Raw genomic sequence first — 15701 nt, 5'->3', positions numbered from 1 at the left:
ATACTTCCATGGACACTGTTCTTCTGAATTGGCTTCTATAATTCCCGCTCTCTCTTTCAAAACAGTCCGAACACGTGCCGCCACCAGCCAACATCCATTTACTGTCCAACTTCAAACCCACAGAACCAACTTTTCATCTTCCTCATTTATTCATTCAACTGCTGTTTTCTGGAACAACCTTCCTTCATACGTATTTCCTGATAATTACAATCTAAAGAAGTTCAAGTCCAATATCAACAAATATCTTCTTTCGTCTTCTCAACCTCCAACCCAAGCACGGTACTAAGTACTATAGGTTCTAATACCTCTCGTGTTTGGGGTTCACATAAAAAAAAAAAAAAAAAAAAAAACTAACAACACATAATAATGTGTCTACATTTAAGACTAAATGTTAATCAATAATGTCAGAACTGTTGTCAATAAAATGAGTGAATCTGAACTCCAGGTTAGAACAAATAAATCTGACATAACAGGAATAACAGGAATCACCTAGAAATAGAGGATTTCACTGTGATATTTACAATGTATTTAGGAAGCATAAGGATGATAGAAAGGGTTGTGGAGTCATGCTTTTTACACAAAAAACTTCTGAGTGTGACAAAAGGTTTCATAGATTCAGAAGTTGTGCATGTTACTAGAGAATCGATGTGGTATGAGTTAGGTGGAAGCAAGAGTACAATGACAAGATTATAACGAGAACATCCACATGCAGATGGAATTAATAAAAAGAGTGAATATCTTATTATGGTTGATTTCAATATGCCGCTTATTGATTGGAGAAAGTGGGAGGGGAACTCACCATGGAAAATAAAATAGTCGAACTTGCCTATAACGAATTCGATAAATCCACTGAAAAAATTCGTTATACAGAGAATATCTTTTTTATTAGAAATTATTTAATTAGAAAATGAAAATGAATATACATTTATTTTTAATGTATTTTATTTCAAAAACACTTATTTAAATTACATTTACACAATTTTCGCCAGCAAATATCACAAATTTAAAAAATCTGTAATTTTCTTTTTTTTTTTTTCTTTTCTTTTTTTTTATGAAAACCCCAAACACGAAAGGTATCAAAACCTATAGTACTTAGTACCATGCATGGGTTAAAGGAGAAGTATGGGGGGAGGGGGATGCCGGAAACTTTGCTCTAGAGACTAAACATGGGTTTCACCACTTCAAGCCTCCAATAAGCAAAGTGGTGGTATTTCACCGGTTGATGAAAGTCATCTACCACCTACTTTTTTCGTTTGCACAGTACAATTAAAAAATGTCTGATTCTCAAAGAAAACCTCACATTTGTTCAGAGCATTAAAAACATTATCAGTGACATTTTCACAAAACTGTAGACCCATATGAACCATTTTAAAAGCGTGAATCATTTTTTCATGAGTCGGCTTTTCTACGGGTTGTTCTAATGTGTCTTTGGCGTCATCGTTAATTTCTTCGTGATCATGGTCGCGTCTAACACTGTTCAGCAGTATTTCATCTTCATTTGGATGTTCTGTTGTAGTCAAATCTTGATCTACATAAACATAACTATCCAGTGTTATTTCATTTTCGATGTTTCAGTTGTGAAAGAGGCAATTCACCTTGTTCGTCCAGTTGTTCGATTTCTGTATTCAATGCAAATCCCGCTTTCGAAAAACAATTTTGAATAGTATATTCAGTGACATCGTTTGTCCAAACTTTTGCCAGTTCAGTGATGCAATCTCTAAGGTTAATTTTCTGATAATCTCTAAGGTCAAGTTTCTATTTTCTGATAACGCATTGACAATCTTCATTATTATTCTCTTTCAATAATGAAATTTAAAGTTTTTAATAATGCCTTGGTCCACTGGCTGGAGTTCTGATATCACGTTTGGTGGTAAAAAGAACAACTTCACACTTTTAAGTTTGGCAGAAATACTGGCAGGATGTGCCAGACAGTTGTCAGTTACCAACACGATTTTCCTTTTTTCTTTTGTTATATGCTTGTCTAGTTTTAATATCCAGTGTTCAAAGATATCACTTGTCATCCATGCTTTTTTTTATTAAAGGTGTAGTCAACTTCCAAAGATTTTGTGCCTCTAAAACATCTTGGGTTTTTTGATTTTCCGATGACTAAAAGTCAATTTTTCACTTCCTGTCATATTTGCTCCAACCATCACAGTGATTCTTTCTTTGCTTTGTTTTCCACCAAAACATTTATCATCCTTAAAAGCAAGTGTTCTATTCGGTAAACATTTAAAGAATAAACCTATTTCGTCAGCATTAAAAACATCCTTAGGTTCATATTCTTTCAAAATCTTCTTTAAGATTTTGTTCCTCCAACTGTTGCAATCTTCTTCACTTACATTAACACTTTCTCCACAAATAACCTTTTCCACAATTCTGTGTCGCTTCTTAAATTTATCTAGCCACCCAGTGCTCGCATTAAATTCTGTATGTCCAAGGGACTGTGCAAATTTCAGAGCTTATTGCTTAATTATTGGACCCGATATTGGTATATTATTCTTTTCACGTATCATTTGCACTCATTTTAGAACAGCTTTATCAACATCTTTGTATATGCACAACTTAATTCGCTTCTTGTCTGCTCTTCCATTTAAAATTGATAAAAAAAGATGTTGCATTTAAAATTGATATTCGATTTTTTAAAATCGTAGATAAGCTGCTTGCAGGTATGCCACATTTCTCCGCAACATCTTTTTTCTTAAAACCCTGGTCAATATCATGAAGAATCTTTACTTTATCATTAATACTTAAACACTCTCTCTTTGACACTGTTTCCACAACTGTAAAAATTACTCTACTGCAGCTCTTGCCGATACACACACTGGCCATACAGTGAATTGTTAGTACCGCCTACTCAATGACGTTCACTTGCCAATTCAACAGTATCACATGACCTTTCCTATCAATCACTTTGAAGAAATATACGACTTTGTGAACTTCTTTTATTCTGCTTTCATTCATATATACACAAAAGAAAATTTTTAATTAATGTATGCTGTATGTTACTTTTAAGAAAAAAAAAAAAATACAAGGGCATATAGCCTATGTGATTGATGACAAATTTTTCTAAAAGAATGAAATAAAAAAAAAAAAAAAAAAAAATTCAAGAAAACCATCTACTGGAAGTCCAGTTAGATCAAAACGGACATATCATATAATGATTGACAGGAAGGTCACGTGGTTCGGTTGAGGTGAGAAGCGAATGTCACTCAGTAGGAGTTACTAAAATCCGACTATGGTACCATTCTATGTATTGCTGCCGCAGCATGCTAAAGGTTTACCGCAGCGAATTTCGTTTTCCCCTGAGCCAACATCAATTTACAAATCTACCCTATTTAAAAGTTACAGCTGTCAGTTACAAGCTCCGCAAAAACGATAAGTGTTTGCCTTTTATTTACATGATTGTTGTTTTATATTGTACTTAATACGTAGTCATATAGTTATAGTTACGCTGGTTATTTTTTATTTTAATTTAGATAAAGAGTTTTTGTGGATTTTACTTACGATAGGTAAAACCGTTATTTTTGTTCGATTTTTGTAGCCATTGTTTTTGTATATAGGGAATTCAAAGTTTTTGTAGGGAATTCAAATTTTTTAATTGAGGTAGCTAGGTAGCTCTAACGCATAATTATATAGTAATACGCTTCACTGTTTCTATTCAAATACTACTGACATTTAATTTATTGATTTTATTAATTTAAACTACCATGCCCCGAACTAGAGCAGCAAAGCAACGGGCACAAAGTGGCAGGAGTGTTGTGACTCGGGGGAGAACTGAGGGGGGCGATTCTCCAACGCGTCACAGCCTAAAAAAATGTGCAACTTGTGAAATGTTTGCCGAACTCTCTGGAACGGAACATGATATTGCCATGGGGGATGTCTTTGTGTGTGCGCGATGTAAGGAGTGTAAGGAAATCAGGCGACAACTCAGCGTTGTTATGGGCCTATATGAGAGTTTGAAGGACAGGGTGGATGCCCTCGAAGGAAATAAATTGAGGGGCCCATCAAGCTCTCAGCTGCCCACATCAACGCCAGAGCTTGCACTTGGTCATCGCGCAACACAGCGGCAAACCCCAAGGCAGAATGCGCTGGTCCCACAGGAACTATTAGTTGTTGGTGACTCTATTGTCAGGGAAACGGGGAACATGCTATGTAAAAAGGATAGGTGGAACAGGACCAGGGTATGTCTGCCAGGGGCAAAGGTTGATGACGTTGTACAGCGGATATCATCTTTCAAGGGCACAAAAGGTGATATAGTTGTACACGTTGGCACTAATGATATTAAGAGCAGGAGACTGGCAGAATTACTCAACAAGCACAGGTCACTGTTGAAAAAAAGCCGAGAATTAGGGTTGCATTTGAAAGTGTCTGCAATTCTGCCCAGACACGATAGGAGGGAGTATATGATGAGAGCCTTGTCGATCAATTCGGCCCTGGAAAGATTGTGCAAGGCTCAAGGGGTAGAATTTTTTTCAGCCTGGACTGTACTTGTTAACAGGAGAGACTGCTTCTACAGGGATGGGATACACTTAAATAGAAAGGGTGCAAGAATATTTGCTGATGCTATCGAGGCAGTGTTAGGTGGGTCGGAAAACTGCTAGCTTGGGGGGATACAAAGACTAATAGTTTAACAGTAACCACAGGCAGAGGTGAAGGTGATTCTTGCACAACTTCTATTAGAATAAGAAGCGACCTGGAGCGAGGGGTGTTGGGGGTTTCAGGGACGGATGGCAGTCATCCTGGAATAGTTGGGTATATGGGATGTGTTAGGGTAACAAGGAATAGGCATAGGAGCATGTATGCTTGCATGTATACCAATGCTAGAAGTATAGTAAATAAATTTGATGAATTTGAAGTGTTGGTCAAGACATCAAAGGCGGATATTGTTGGGATAGCAGAGACGTGGTGTCACAAAGATATAAGGAATGCAGAACTGGAATTTGGGGAGTACAATGTGTACAGAAAGGATAGACAGGACAGAAAGGGAGGAGGTGTTATGCTGTTAATTAAGAAAAACATAAAATCAAAAGAAGTGCATCCAGTTGATATAGATGGACAGTGCACTGTTGAGTCAGTTTGGTGTGACATAAGCACTGCGAAAGCAAAAATAAGAGTAGGAGCGTGTTATAGGCCTAATGACTCGAATGAGTACAATGAACAATTGTACAGAGAAATAGAGTGGGTCAGTAAATCAGAATGTCTTATAATGGGGGATTTTAACTTCCCAGATATTGACTGGAACTTGTGGGTTGGTCACTCACACACTAGTCAGACTTTTGTGGATTTATTGGATGATTGTTTTCTGCAGCAGCATGTTCGAGAGGCAACCAGAGAAAGTAATACTCTTGATCTGGTTATCAGCAGTGATCATTCGTGTATTAAGAATTTGCAGATAAAGGAACCACTAGGTGGCAGTGATCACAGTGTGCTGAAGTGGGATTTACTCAAAGAGGTAACTACCGTCAGGGGTAAAGGAAAGGGTTTTTGCTTCCGTAAAGGGGAGTACAGTGGTCTCAGACAGTTTTTAAATTCTGTACAGTGGGATCAACTGACGATGTTACAAACAGTAAATTCTAAGTGGGAAGCATTCAAGGAATTAATCGTGGAAGCTACTAGACTTTTCATACCGATGAAGAAATATTGTTCAAGGTTTAGGCCTAAATGGTTATCAAATGAACTAATGAGACTCGTGTCAGAGAAGAAAAATGCATGGGATGCATATAAATTATCAGGCGACGCAGAAGCCTGTAGCAGATATAAGCTAGTCTGTAATCAGGTCACAAAGGAGGTTCGGCAGGCAAAGGCAGATTACGAGAAATCTTTGGCAAAAGATGCTAAGAAAAACAGCAAGGATTTCTTTACTTATATAAACTCTAAAAGGAAGGGAATGAATATGATTGGTCCACTTGACATCGATGGTTCGACTGTTGATGATCCTGCTCAGATAGCAAACAAACTGAATGAGTATTTTGCATCTACATTCACATGTGAGGAATTATTACAGTTTGAAAATGGAAGAAGGTTATCAAATTGTAGCAGTGTGCTTAATGATTTTGTAATAACTGAGAGCAAAGTGGAGGAGAAATTGTTGAAGTTAAACATAAGAAAGGCACCTGGGGTGGATGGGATCTATCCAGTTATATTAAAGGAGGCGGCAAAGCAACTAAGCAAACCCTTAGCCATAATTATGAGAGCATCCTTGGATTCAGGGGAGGTTCCCACGGACTGGAGATGTGCAAATGTATCCCCAATTCACAAAGGAGGTTCGAAGGGTGACACGAGTAATTACAGACCAGTTAGTTTAACTTCTGTTCCGGGTAAAATAATGGAGTCACTGGTTAAAGATGCATTGCAGGATCATCTAGACAAGACTGCAGCAATAATTCAGACACAGCATGGGTTTGTTAAGGGAAAGTCTTGTCTGACAAATTTGATTGGTTATTATGATGTGGTCACAAAGGAACTGGATGCAAAAAATAATTTTGATATCATATACTTGGATTTCAGGAAAGCTTTTGACACTGTTGCGCATGGAAGACTACTGTACAAATTGGAGCAGAATGGTATTAAGGGTAAGTTGCTACAATGGATAAAAGGATGGTTAAGTGGGAGAAGACAGAGGGTGGTAATCAATGGGTGCTGCTCTTCGTGGACTAATGTTATTAGTGGAGTCCCACAGGGTTCGGTGTTGGGTCCACTGTTGTTTTGTATATTTATCAATGATATTGATGAAGGTATATCAGGCTTAATGTCGAAGTTTGCAGATGACACGAAGGTTGGCAGGGTTGTTAATGACAGTAATGGCAGTGTGCTACTGCAACAGGATCTAGATAATTTGGGCAGATGGGCTAAGAAGTGGCAACTGAAGTTTAACCTTGACAAATGCAAAGTACTGCATATGGGTAGAAGTAACCCCAGAGAAACGTACCGTGTGGTACTACACTTAAGGTGGTAGAAAACGAAAAAGACCTGGGAGTAATTGTGCAGTCAGATATGAAGTTTTCTGAGCAATGTAGACAGGCTGCTAGGGCAGGTCATGGGGTTTTGTCAATGATATATAGGAATTTTGCTAGCAGGGAAAAGGAGGTGATTATCCCTCTGTATAAGGCAATGGTCAGGCCACGCCTTGAGTACTGCGTACAGGTCTGGAGGCCTCATTTTAGGAAGGATGTAGATTTGCTTGAGCGTGTACAGAGAAGAGCAACACGATTGGTGAGGGGAATGAAGGGATCCTCTTACCAAGAGAGGCTTAAGTTCTGCAAATTGCAGTGGCTGGAGACTAGGCACCTGCACTGTGATCTGATTGAAGTCTATAAGGCCTTGAATGGGTTGAGCACGCTGAATTCTGATGGGATCCTCCCACTTGTTCAGAATACGAACCTACGGGGACATAAGTTCAAATTAAGAAAGGATAGATGTAGAATAGATGTGCGGAAATTTGCCTTTAGCCAGCGGGTGGTTAATTGCTGGAACAAACTTCCATCTGTCGTTGTGGAAGTTGATAGGTTAAATAAATTTAAGGAGGAACTGGACAGGCATTTGGAGGGTATGGTGTGATTTTTTTTTTTTTTTTTGGCTGATGCTGCATAAGCTCCTACACTTGCTTTCTTGCATCAAGTGCCACTACTACTACTACTACTACTAATTTACAAATCTACCCTATTTATTGTAAAGTTTATGACCACTTTTAAGAAACCCATTTGTTTAATTTTTTTAAAAATTCATTATAGGGAGACTAACGCTTCACTATATGGGGTTAATTTTACATGTAATTTCGTTTCAAGGTGCAATGTTTTGCGAAAAAATTCGTAATATAGAGAAATTCATTAAATAGAAGTTCATAATAGAGAAGTTCCACTGTATTTAAATAATTAAAATATTATTATTTGTATCAGCAAGTTAGGAAAGTACTAGGGTCAAGAATATTCTAGACCTGATCATCACCCACAAACCAGATGATCTCATACAGCTTACAGTGCAGGAGGTAGCAGCTGTTAAAGGCAGGATTGGATTTCAGTTTTAGGAAAGAAAACTATGACAGTTTAAGGTGCTACATGGCCTGTATCAACTGGGGAGATGGCACGCAGAAGGAGAATACATTAGAATCACGGAACAACTTTAAAGCAATGGTCGCAGAAGCCATGAATGCATATATACTATTAATAGAATATATGCACACAAGGAGATGTCAATATGGATGAATAGTCAACTAAAAAGCTAAATAGAGAAGAAAAAGATTACATGGGAAAGTTATGGAGCCATAAAAAGTACAGGTACAAACTGATCTGTAATGGTACCACTGAAAAGACTTGACTAGAAAAGGCTGATTATGAAAAACTGCTAGCTAAGAGAGAAAATAATGGGAAGAAGGAGTTTTTCGGATGTATGCGAGCAAAAAGAAGAAAAGAAATACTGCAGTTTATGTTGCACATGAACAGATATTCTGCACTGATATTTATAGTGCAGAATATCTGTTCTCACCATGTTTATACTCACCATGAAGACCCTTCATGGTGAGTATAAACTGTGCAAGTGAAGCTGGTAAGCATAAAATTAGTGATATTGAAATTAGAAAGATTGTTCATTAAAAAAAAACTTGGGTCCAAAGGCAAATAAGGCTCCTGCTATATATGCAGTAATTTTTTAGTGAGGCCAGAAGAGATTAACTAATTATTAAATGAGGCACCACTGGAGTTGGGAGAGATCCCTTTTGACTGCCAATGTAATATCAATACATAAAGGTGGTTCTAAGAATGAAGTGGGTAACTACTGGCTGGTCAGTCTGACATCAGTGGGAAGAAAAATCATGGAGGCAGTTATCAAAGAGTGTAACACCGGGTCATTTAGAAAGAAATGAAATTCTTAAAGAAACACTTTTGTAAAGGGAAAATCATGTTTAATTAACCTGATTAGCTATTTTGGCAGTCACTCTTGATCTGGATGTAAGAAATAATTTCAACATTGTTTATTTGGATTTTCACAACTCATCAGACTCAGTGCAACATGAGAGGTTACTTTATAAGCTGAAACATGTTGGGATCATAGGGAAGATTTATAGCTGAATTGCAAGGTGGATGTAGAACAGCAGGAAGAGGGTTCTGATTAATGTTACTCTTCATATTGGGTTAATGTAAGGCGTGGCGGTCCTCCAAATATCAGTACTGAGACACATTTTCTTATTATCTGATTTTCTTAAATTTTCTTATTTTCTTAAAAGACATCGATGAAGCGATACAGGATATGATGTCAAATGCACATGTCAAGATCCAGGAGAGTAGTTAATGATCAGTGCCAAGCAGCACTTCTTCAGGATAGTCAGAAGTGGCAGCTTTTCTGACCATCACTTTATTCAATTTATTACTCTCCTCCAGTATTACTCTATTTTCTTTTCAAGTGTCTTTTCTTTCCGCTTATACATATCTCTTCAAGCATCATCACATTCACAAGTCTTGCACATAACAATACACACAAAGAATGCATGGACTGCCTAAAGCTCACAATACTACATTAAAACTATATTTAATCTATGAATTTCTTTTTCTTTTTTTTTTTCCCCATAATTTTATGAAAAAAAGAAATAACAATTGCTGGTTTTCTATTTGTCTGATTTTACTGAAATTTGGAATGGCTTGACAAATATTTCTAAAAGGTCCAAATATAAAATTACATGCAGATGGATACACAGACATGGTGGAGACTGTGTGTGTGTGTGTGTGTGTGTGTGTGTGTGTGTGTGTGTGTGTGTGTGTGTGTGTGTGTGTGTGTGTGTGTGTGTGTGTGTGTGTCTAAAAAAATAGATGGAGAGAGGGATTTGGGAGTTACATACATAGACAGACAGACATGAAGTTCTCCATGCAGCGCAGACATAAGACAAGGAGGGCCCATGGTGTCCTACTGATGATTTATCTAGAATTTGTTTATAGAGAAAGGGTGGAATCATTATCCACTGTACAAGGCAATTGTAAGATTGCAATGATTGCAAGGAATACTGTGTCCAAGTATTGAGACTCCACTTATAAAAAAAGACATTAAGCTTCTTCAAGGAACCAAAGACAGGCAGAATAAAATGAGCACCTGTAAATGGTATATTGTTAATAATGTGACAAAGTACAGGTTAATTATGCAGTACACACACATTTCAGTGTTTGTAAGGTTTACTGCAAAACTGTTACAAGCTTAACCCTTTCAGCAGCAAATTTTCCAAATGTAAGTGCCTTGAGGCAGTGAGTCTCCCATTTGGTAAAAACTTTAATAAAAATGTACTAATAATGCAAAAACTGTTTATAATAAATGTAATAAATAAACTGCTGTATCATAAACAATTTCTCATCAGTAATAGTAATTTAATAAAATTCACAAACTTGAAATAAAAATTATTACATTATAGAGTGTGGAATTAAAACTAATTCACCTCAGTTATGTTTAATTCCACTTTTTATTTATTACATGAAATCCTGTCAACTTGACTTTAGTTAATTAAAGTTAATTAAAGTAAAAATTAAAGCAAAAAAACCCATAAATTTCCAGAAGAATATGGCTAATTTGATCAAAATACATTGAATCCCATATTTCAAATAAACACATGCCTTGGATGAATTAGTTTCTATTTTAATAAGCTTTTGTATCCAAAACTTTTACTAACCAAAAATTTCAATCATTTGAACATAAAGCAATATTCATATGAACAAATATATTTTTATATAAGATGAGACTTCCTGCTGAAGATGTATTACTACTCATAATGGAGACAATCTGAAATATTCTACATATAAAAGCAACAAAAAAAAAAAAAAACACTCACAGTATTAAATAAACGAAGTTCCAAAGGAAATACAACTCTGTAGGATAATTTTGTATGCCTATTTTGTTGCTCCATATACTTAAATCGTTTCAAATGCAAGGCTAATATCATCGGTAGCTTTTTCACCCTCATCCTACAAAAAATTAAGAAACAAACTATTAAATCATAAATTAAATTTATTTAAAAATTTATATTATTAATATAGTACTCGTTACAAACAGGCCAAGTATACAATGTAACCTCTCAACATACCACAGATTTTTCTTACGAGAGGTAGGATCAAAAAAGATTTGTATTCAATACCCAGCTGTTGATAGATTTTTTTTTTTTTTTTTTTTTTTTGATATCTTGAAATCTCTATAAGAACACACATATTTTGGCTTAGATTTGAAAAAATTTTTTTTCTTTACAGCACTGAAGTGAAGTGTCACAATGGATAAAGTGGAATACAGATCAGTGGTTCGGTTCTTCTTTCTGCAAGGGAAAACACCAAAAACAATCCATAAAGAAATGGTCGCTGTTTATGAAGAAGACTGCTCAGGTTACAGTGCTGTTGCATATTGGTATAAACAATTCAAATATGGAAGAACCTCAGTGCATGATGAAGAAATCCCAGGATGCCCAGCAACTGCTATAAAAGAAGTTACAGCAGCTGCTGTGCACCCTGGCAAATAGCAAGGCATTAATCCTGGAAGAACACTGTATTAGCATCAAAGAACTAGCTACAGAGCTCCAAATTAGTGTAAGATCTGTGGAGAACTTCATCCAACAACAGTTGTATATGAGCAAAGTGTCTGCTAGATAGTTTCCCAGACTTCTGACTCCTTACCAGGAGGAAAGGGCACAAGATGCACATGAAATGTTGTCAATGTATCAGGAAAATCAAGAGGAGTTTGTTTCGAGCCTAATCAACATGGATGAAACTTGGATCCATCACTATTATCCCAAAACTAAACAAATGTCAAAACAATGGAAGCATGCAGAATCGCCATTCCCCAAAAAGGCAAAGGTGCAGTCAAGTGCTGGCAAGGTGATACTATCAGTTTTTTGGAATCAGCATGGTGTAATACTCACAGATTACCTTCACTGTACTATGACAGTGAAGTATTATTACAACATCATCACAAGGCTACGTGCTGCCATAAAAGAAAAAAAATGAGGAGAGCTGTTTTTTTGGCAGTTTTCCCCAGTCTTTTGCACCTGCTCCACAACAATGCCCCTACACGAACCTTGCATGCTGCAGTGAAGCGTGCTCACGAATGTAGGTTTGAAATATTGCCACATCCTGCTTAATTGCCCTACCTAGCACCCTTGGATTACTTCCTCTTTCCTGCCTGAAGTCCTTCCTTTGTGAAAAACACTTTGCTGCTGCTGCTAATGAAGTGATTTCTGCTGCTGATGATGATGAAGTGATTTCTGCTGCTGATGATGATGAAGTGATTTCTGCTGCTGAATCATGGTTTGACAGGCAGTCAGAGGACTTCTACAAAACTGGCCTGTAGAAGTGTATTGAGAGGTGGCAAAAATACATGGTGCTTGTATCAACTGTCTATCACAACTACTTCTGTGTGAATACAAATCTTTTTCTGAACCCCGCTCATACGTTGTACTATAATGATGGATTATGAATGCTAATACCTCAAATACAGTGGATGTCAGGCATGCACCTTTCATAAATGAATGGTTTAACACAGAAAGTTTGTTTTATGTATTTATTTTTTTATTCACAATTTACAGTTAATATATTTAGTAGTGGTTATATGTCAAGGTAAGTCTTCTGTTGCTTCTTTTTATTCACTGCTAAGACATTTTATCACATGCTGAGGTAGCTACATACTACATAAGCTTACTAATAAGTAATTTATTTTATTTAAATAAACAATGTATATGTGTTCCCATTAAAACATGCCATGGTGATGTTTATATTCCATAGCATTGACATAATAGTCACATAAGAGTCTAATAATATTGTTTTCTAGTATTGATAAATGTTTTATTATAACAAAATGTAAACCAAAAAAACATTACATTACAAGTTTACATTGTTGAACCAGGGAACTTAAATTTCCTTTATATTTTAGCAGACTATTTTAAAAGACATGATTATACTGTCCTAATATGAAAAATTAACCATATATCTAATTTTTAAAGGTTAAAACATAACTGAAGGTAACCTAACTTAATTTATAGGTTACATTGGGAATATTTTCCATTTCAGAAAAGTGCAACATTTACTGTCAAAATATTCCATGAAGACAGGAAAGACTACACAATATTGCATACAGTATATAAATTTTCCAGTGCAAGAATGTAAACTAAGTTAATTTAATATTTTTAATTATTTTTATTTTATTATCAAAATCATAATATATTGAGGGTTGTTTAAAAAGTAGTGGCAACATGGCTGTTAAGTAAAACAAGTTTTATTTACCAAGATGTATTTGAAGATCATATTCCTCAAAGTAATATTTGGCCTCTTATACAACTCAGTCGCAAATATTTCTCACTGCCACTGCTGTAGCAATGCCTTCACAACAACAGCTACATGGCACCTTGCATTGTCACACGATGACAGGTTTTACCTCCAAAAATGAGCAGCAGTATGCAGAATTTAGTCTTGTGGAATACAGGACAATGCATAATGCATGCATAATACAAGACCTAGAGAAATTAGGCAGATGGACCAAAGAAGAGGGGGAAACAAGGTTTGACACTGATAAATGCAATGTATTGCACATGGGTAGTACCTATCTCAGAATAACATACCAATTGGGATGTACACCACTCAAAGTAGAGGACAAAAAAAAAAAAAAAAAAAAAATGGTATAAATGTACAGTTCTCTGTGCAATGTAGGTGTGCTGCTAGGATTGCCCATTGGTACGTCAAAGATATACAGGAATTTTGCCAGCAGGTACAAAGAGGTGATTATCCCATATAAGGCAATGGTTAGGCATCAACTCAAATGAGGTTTCCAGGCTCCATTTTACTTCCCAAGGCTTCCAAACCTGTATAGAGGTTGCATACGAGTCTAGAAGCCTCATTTTGGGAAGGACGGGGATCTTTTGGAATGGGTGCAGAGAAAATAAAAATGATTAGGAAGGGGTACAAAAGGGTACTCTGATAAGAGTACCCTTTTGTACCCCTTTATCAAGAAAAACTTCAGTTCTGCAAATTGCAGCATCTGGAAACTAGGAACCTGACAGGAGACCTAACTGAAGTGTTTAAGGCTTTAAACGGATTGAGTAAACTAAATGATGAAGCATTCTATTTTACACTTTCTCAGATGACACACATAAGAGGATATAAATTTAAATTACAAAAGGATAGTTACAGGACAATCATTTGAAATTATGCTTTCAGCCAGAGAGTATTAGTGTTAGCAAATGATGCAAAGAAAGCAAGCTTATACACAACAATAGCAAAAAAAAATCCATTTCACTTATCTATCCCCTCCAATAGTTTGTCTGATTCTTCCTTGAATTTATTCAAGCTATCCACTTCCACAACAATGGATGGAAGCTTGCTTCAGCAATCAACTACCCATCGGCCAAAGGCAAACTTCCACACATAAAATAACTAATTGTTGGAACAAACTTACATCTGTAGGTAATATGAATAGATTTATGGAAAGATTAGACACATTATTTGAGGGAATGGATAAATAACATGGGTTTTTCCTTTCTTTCTTTTCTTATTTTGGCTGATACTATATAAACTTGCTTCCTTGTAATGTTTACCAATACTAATATTAACTTGATGATGTTTAAGTTCCCTTAGTAAACTTAAAACTGTTGAAACACAGAAAAAGCCAAATTTATTTATGAAATATATACTACATTCATATATCTCAAATCACCAATTATTATTTTCTATTCTACATGCTAATTTTTTAAGGAAAAATCTCAAAGCATTTTTAAAAATTTTAGTACTCTATTTTATTTTTTATCCCCCCCCCCCAGGATGAACCAAATACACAAAAACATTAAAATAACTAAATACCTTTTCTGGGCTTCCTGCTTGCTGCAACAGTTTTCACAGTAATATTTGTGTTCACTACATAGTGTTTCTGTGTTGCTAAAGCCCCTTAAGCAGTGAGTAATTGATGTATTCTGTTCCACATCTACTGAAAGATCCAAGAAATCCTCATCTTTACTGCTTACCTAAATTATAAATATTTTAGAAATGAAATTACTATAAACACAATGAATTCGGAAAAGAGAAAAAAAATTATGAAAAAGACAAAAGGAACATAGAAGAAAAACCCCAATCAAAATGCTTGTCTGTATCCAACAAAACAATTTTTTGTTCTCCTTCACAGAAGGATGTCCAGCTTAACTTGATATGCACCATACATAACACCTAGAAAGACTTCTTTTTTTGTTTAAATCTAAAAAACTAAATAAAGAGGAAAAAAATTATGAAAAAGATAAAAGGAACATAGAAGAAAAACCCCAATCAAAATGCTTGTCTGTATCCAACAAAACAATTTTTTGTTCTCCTTCACAGAAGGATGTCCAGCTTAACTTGATATGCACCATACATAACACCGAGAAAGACCTTTTTTTGTTTAAATCTAAAAAACTAAATAAATAAAATAAATATACTGCATTTTTTTGCAATAAATATATTTTCTAGATAAGATGCACTGGACCATGTTTCAGAAGGCAAATTTTTGGAAAAAAACATTATTGCATACAAAAGTCTAAAACACAAATTCACAAACACTTACTAAACAAAATATCAGCATAAAACAGATTTTCACTCATAATATAATGCTAATAAGATATTGTTGTTGTTGCTGCATACCCATCATTACTGATATGCTCTGAACTTGCACTTTCCTCAAAGAGGCATCATCTTCAAAGCCACAAAGGAGGTTGCTGATTCCACACAAGGACA

The 15701-nt window shown here is 35.7% G+C and overlaps 1 protein-coding gene across 3 annotated transcripts in view; it reads right to left on the bottom strand.

Moving 5' to 3' along the window:
* Positions 1–15701, bottom strand: part of Usp12-46 (Ubiquitin-specific protease 12/46) — a 164538-nt gene that overhangs the window by 29780 nt on the left and 119057 nt on the right. For all 3 annotated transcript variants that reach the window (XM_090370555.1, XM_090370556.1, XM_090370557.1), the window contains 2 exons: positions 14802–14962; positions 10802–10934 (listed from right to left, as the gene is read on the bottom strand). In XM_090370555.1, the coding sequence (XP_090226681.1) occupies positions 10802–10934; positions 14802–14962 (294 nt within the window). The remainder of the gene's footprint in view (positions 1–10801; positions 10935–14801; positions 14963–15701) is intronic.

The sequence above is a fragment of the Mastigoproctus giganteus genome, chromosome 3, assembly GCF_048544385.1.
Source record: "Mastigoproctus giganteus isolate SK-2022 chromosome 3, ASM4854438v1, whole genome shotgun sequence".
Taxonomy (NCBI): domain Eukaryota; kingdom Metazoa; phylum Arthropoda; class Arachnida; order Uropygi; family Thelyphonidae; genus Mastigoproctus; species Mastigoproctus giganteus.
This window is presented reverse-complemented; position numbering and strand designations above follow the sequence as displayed.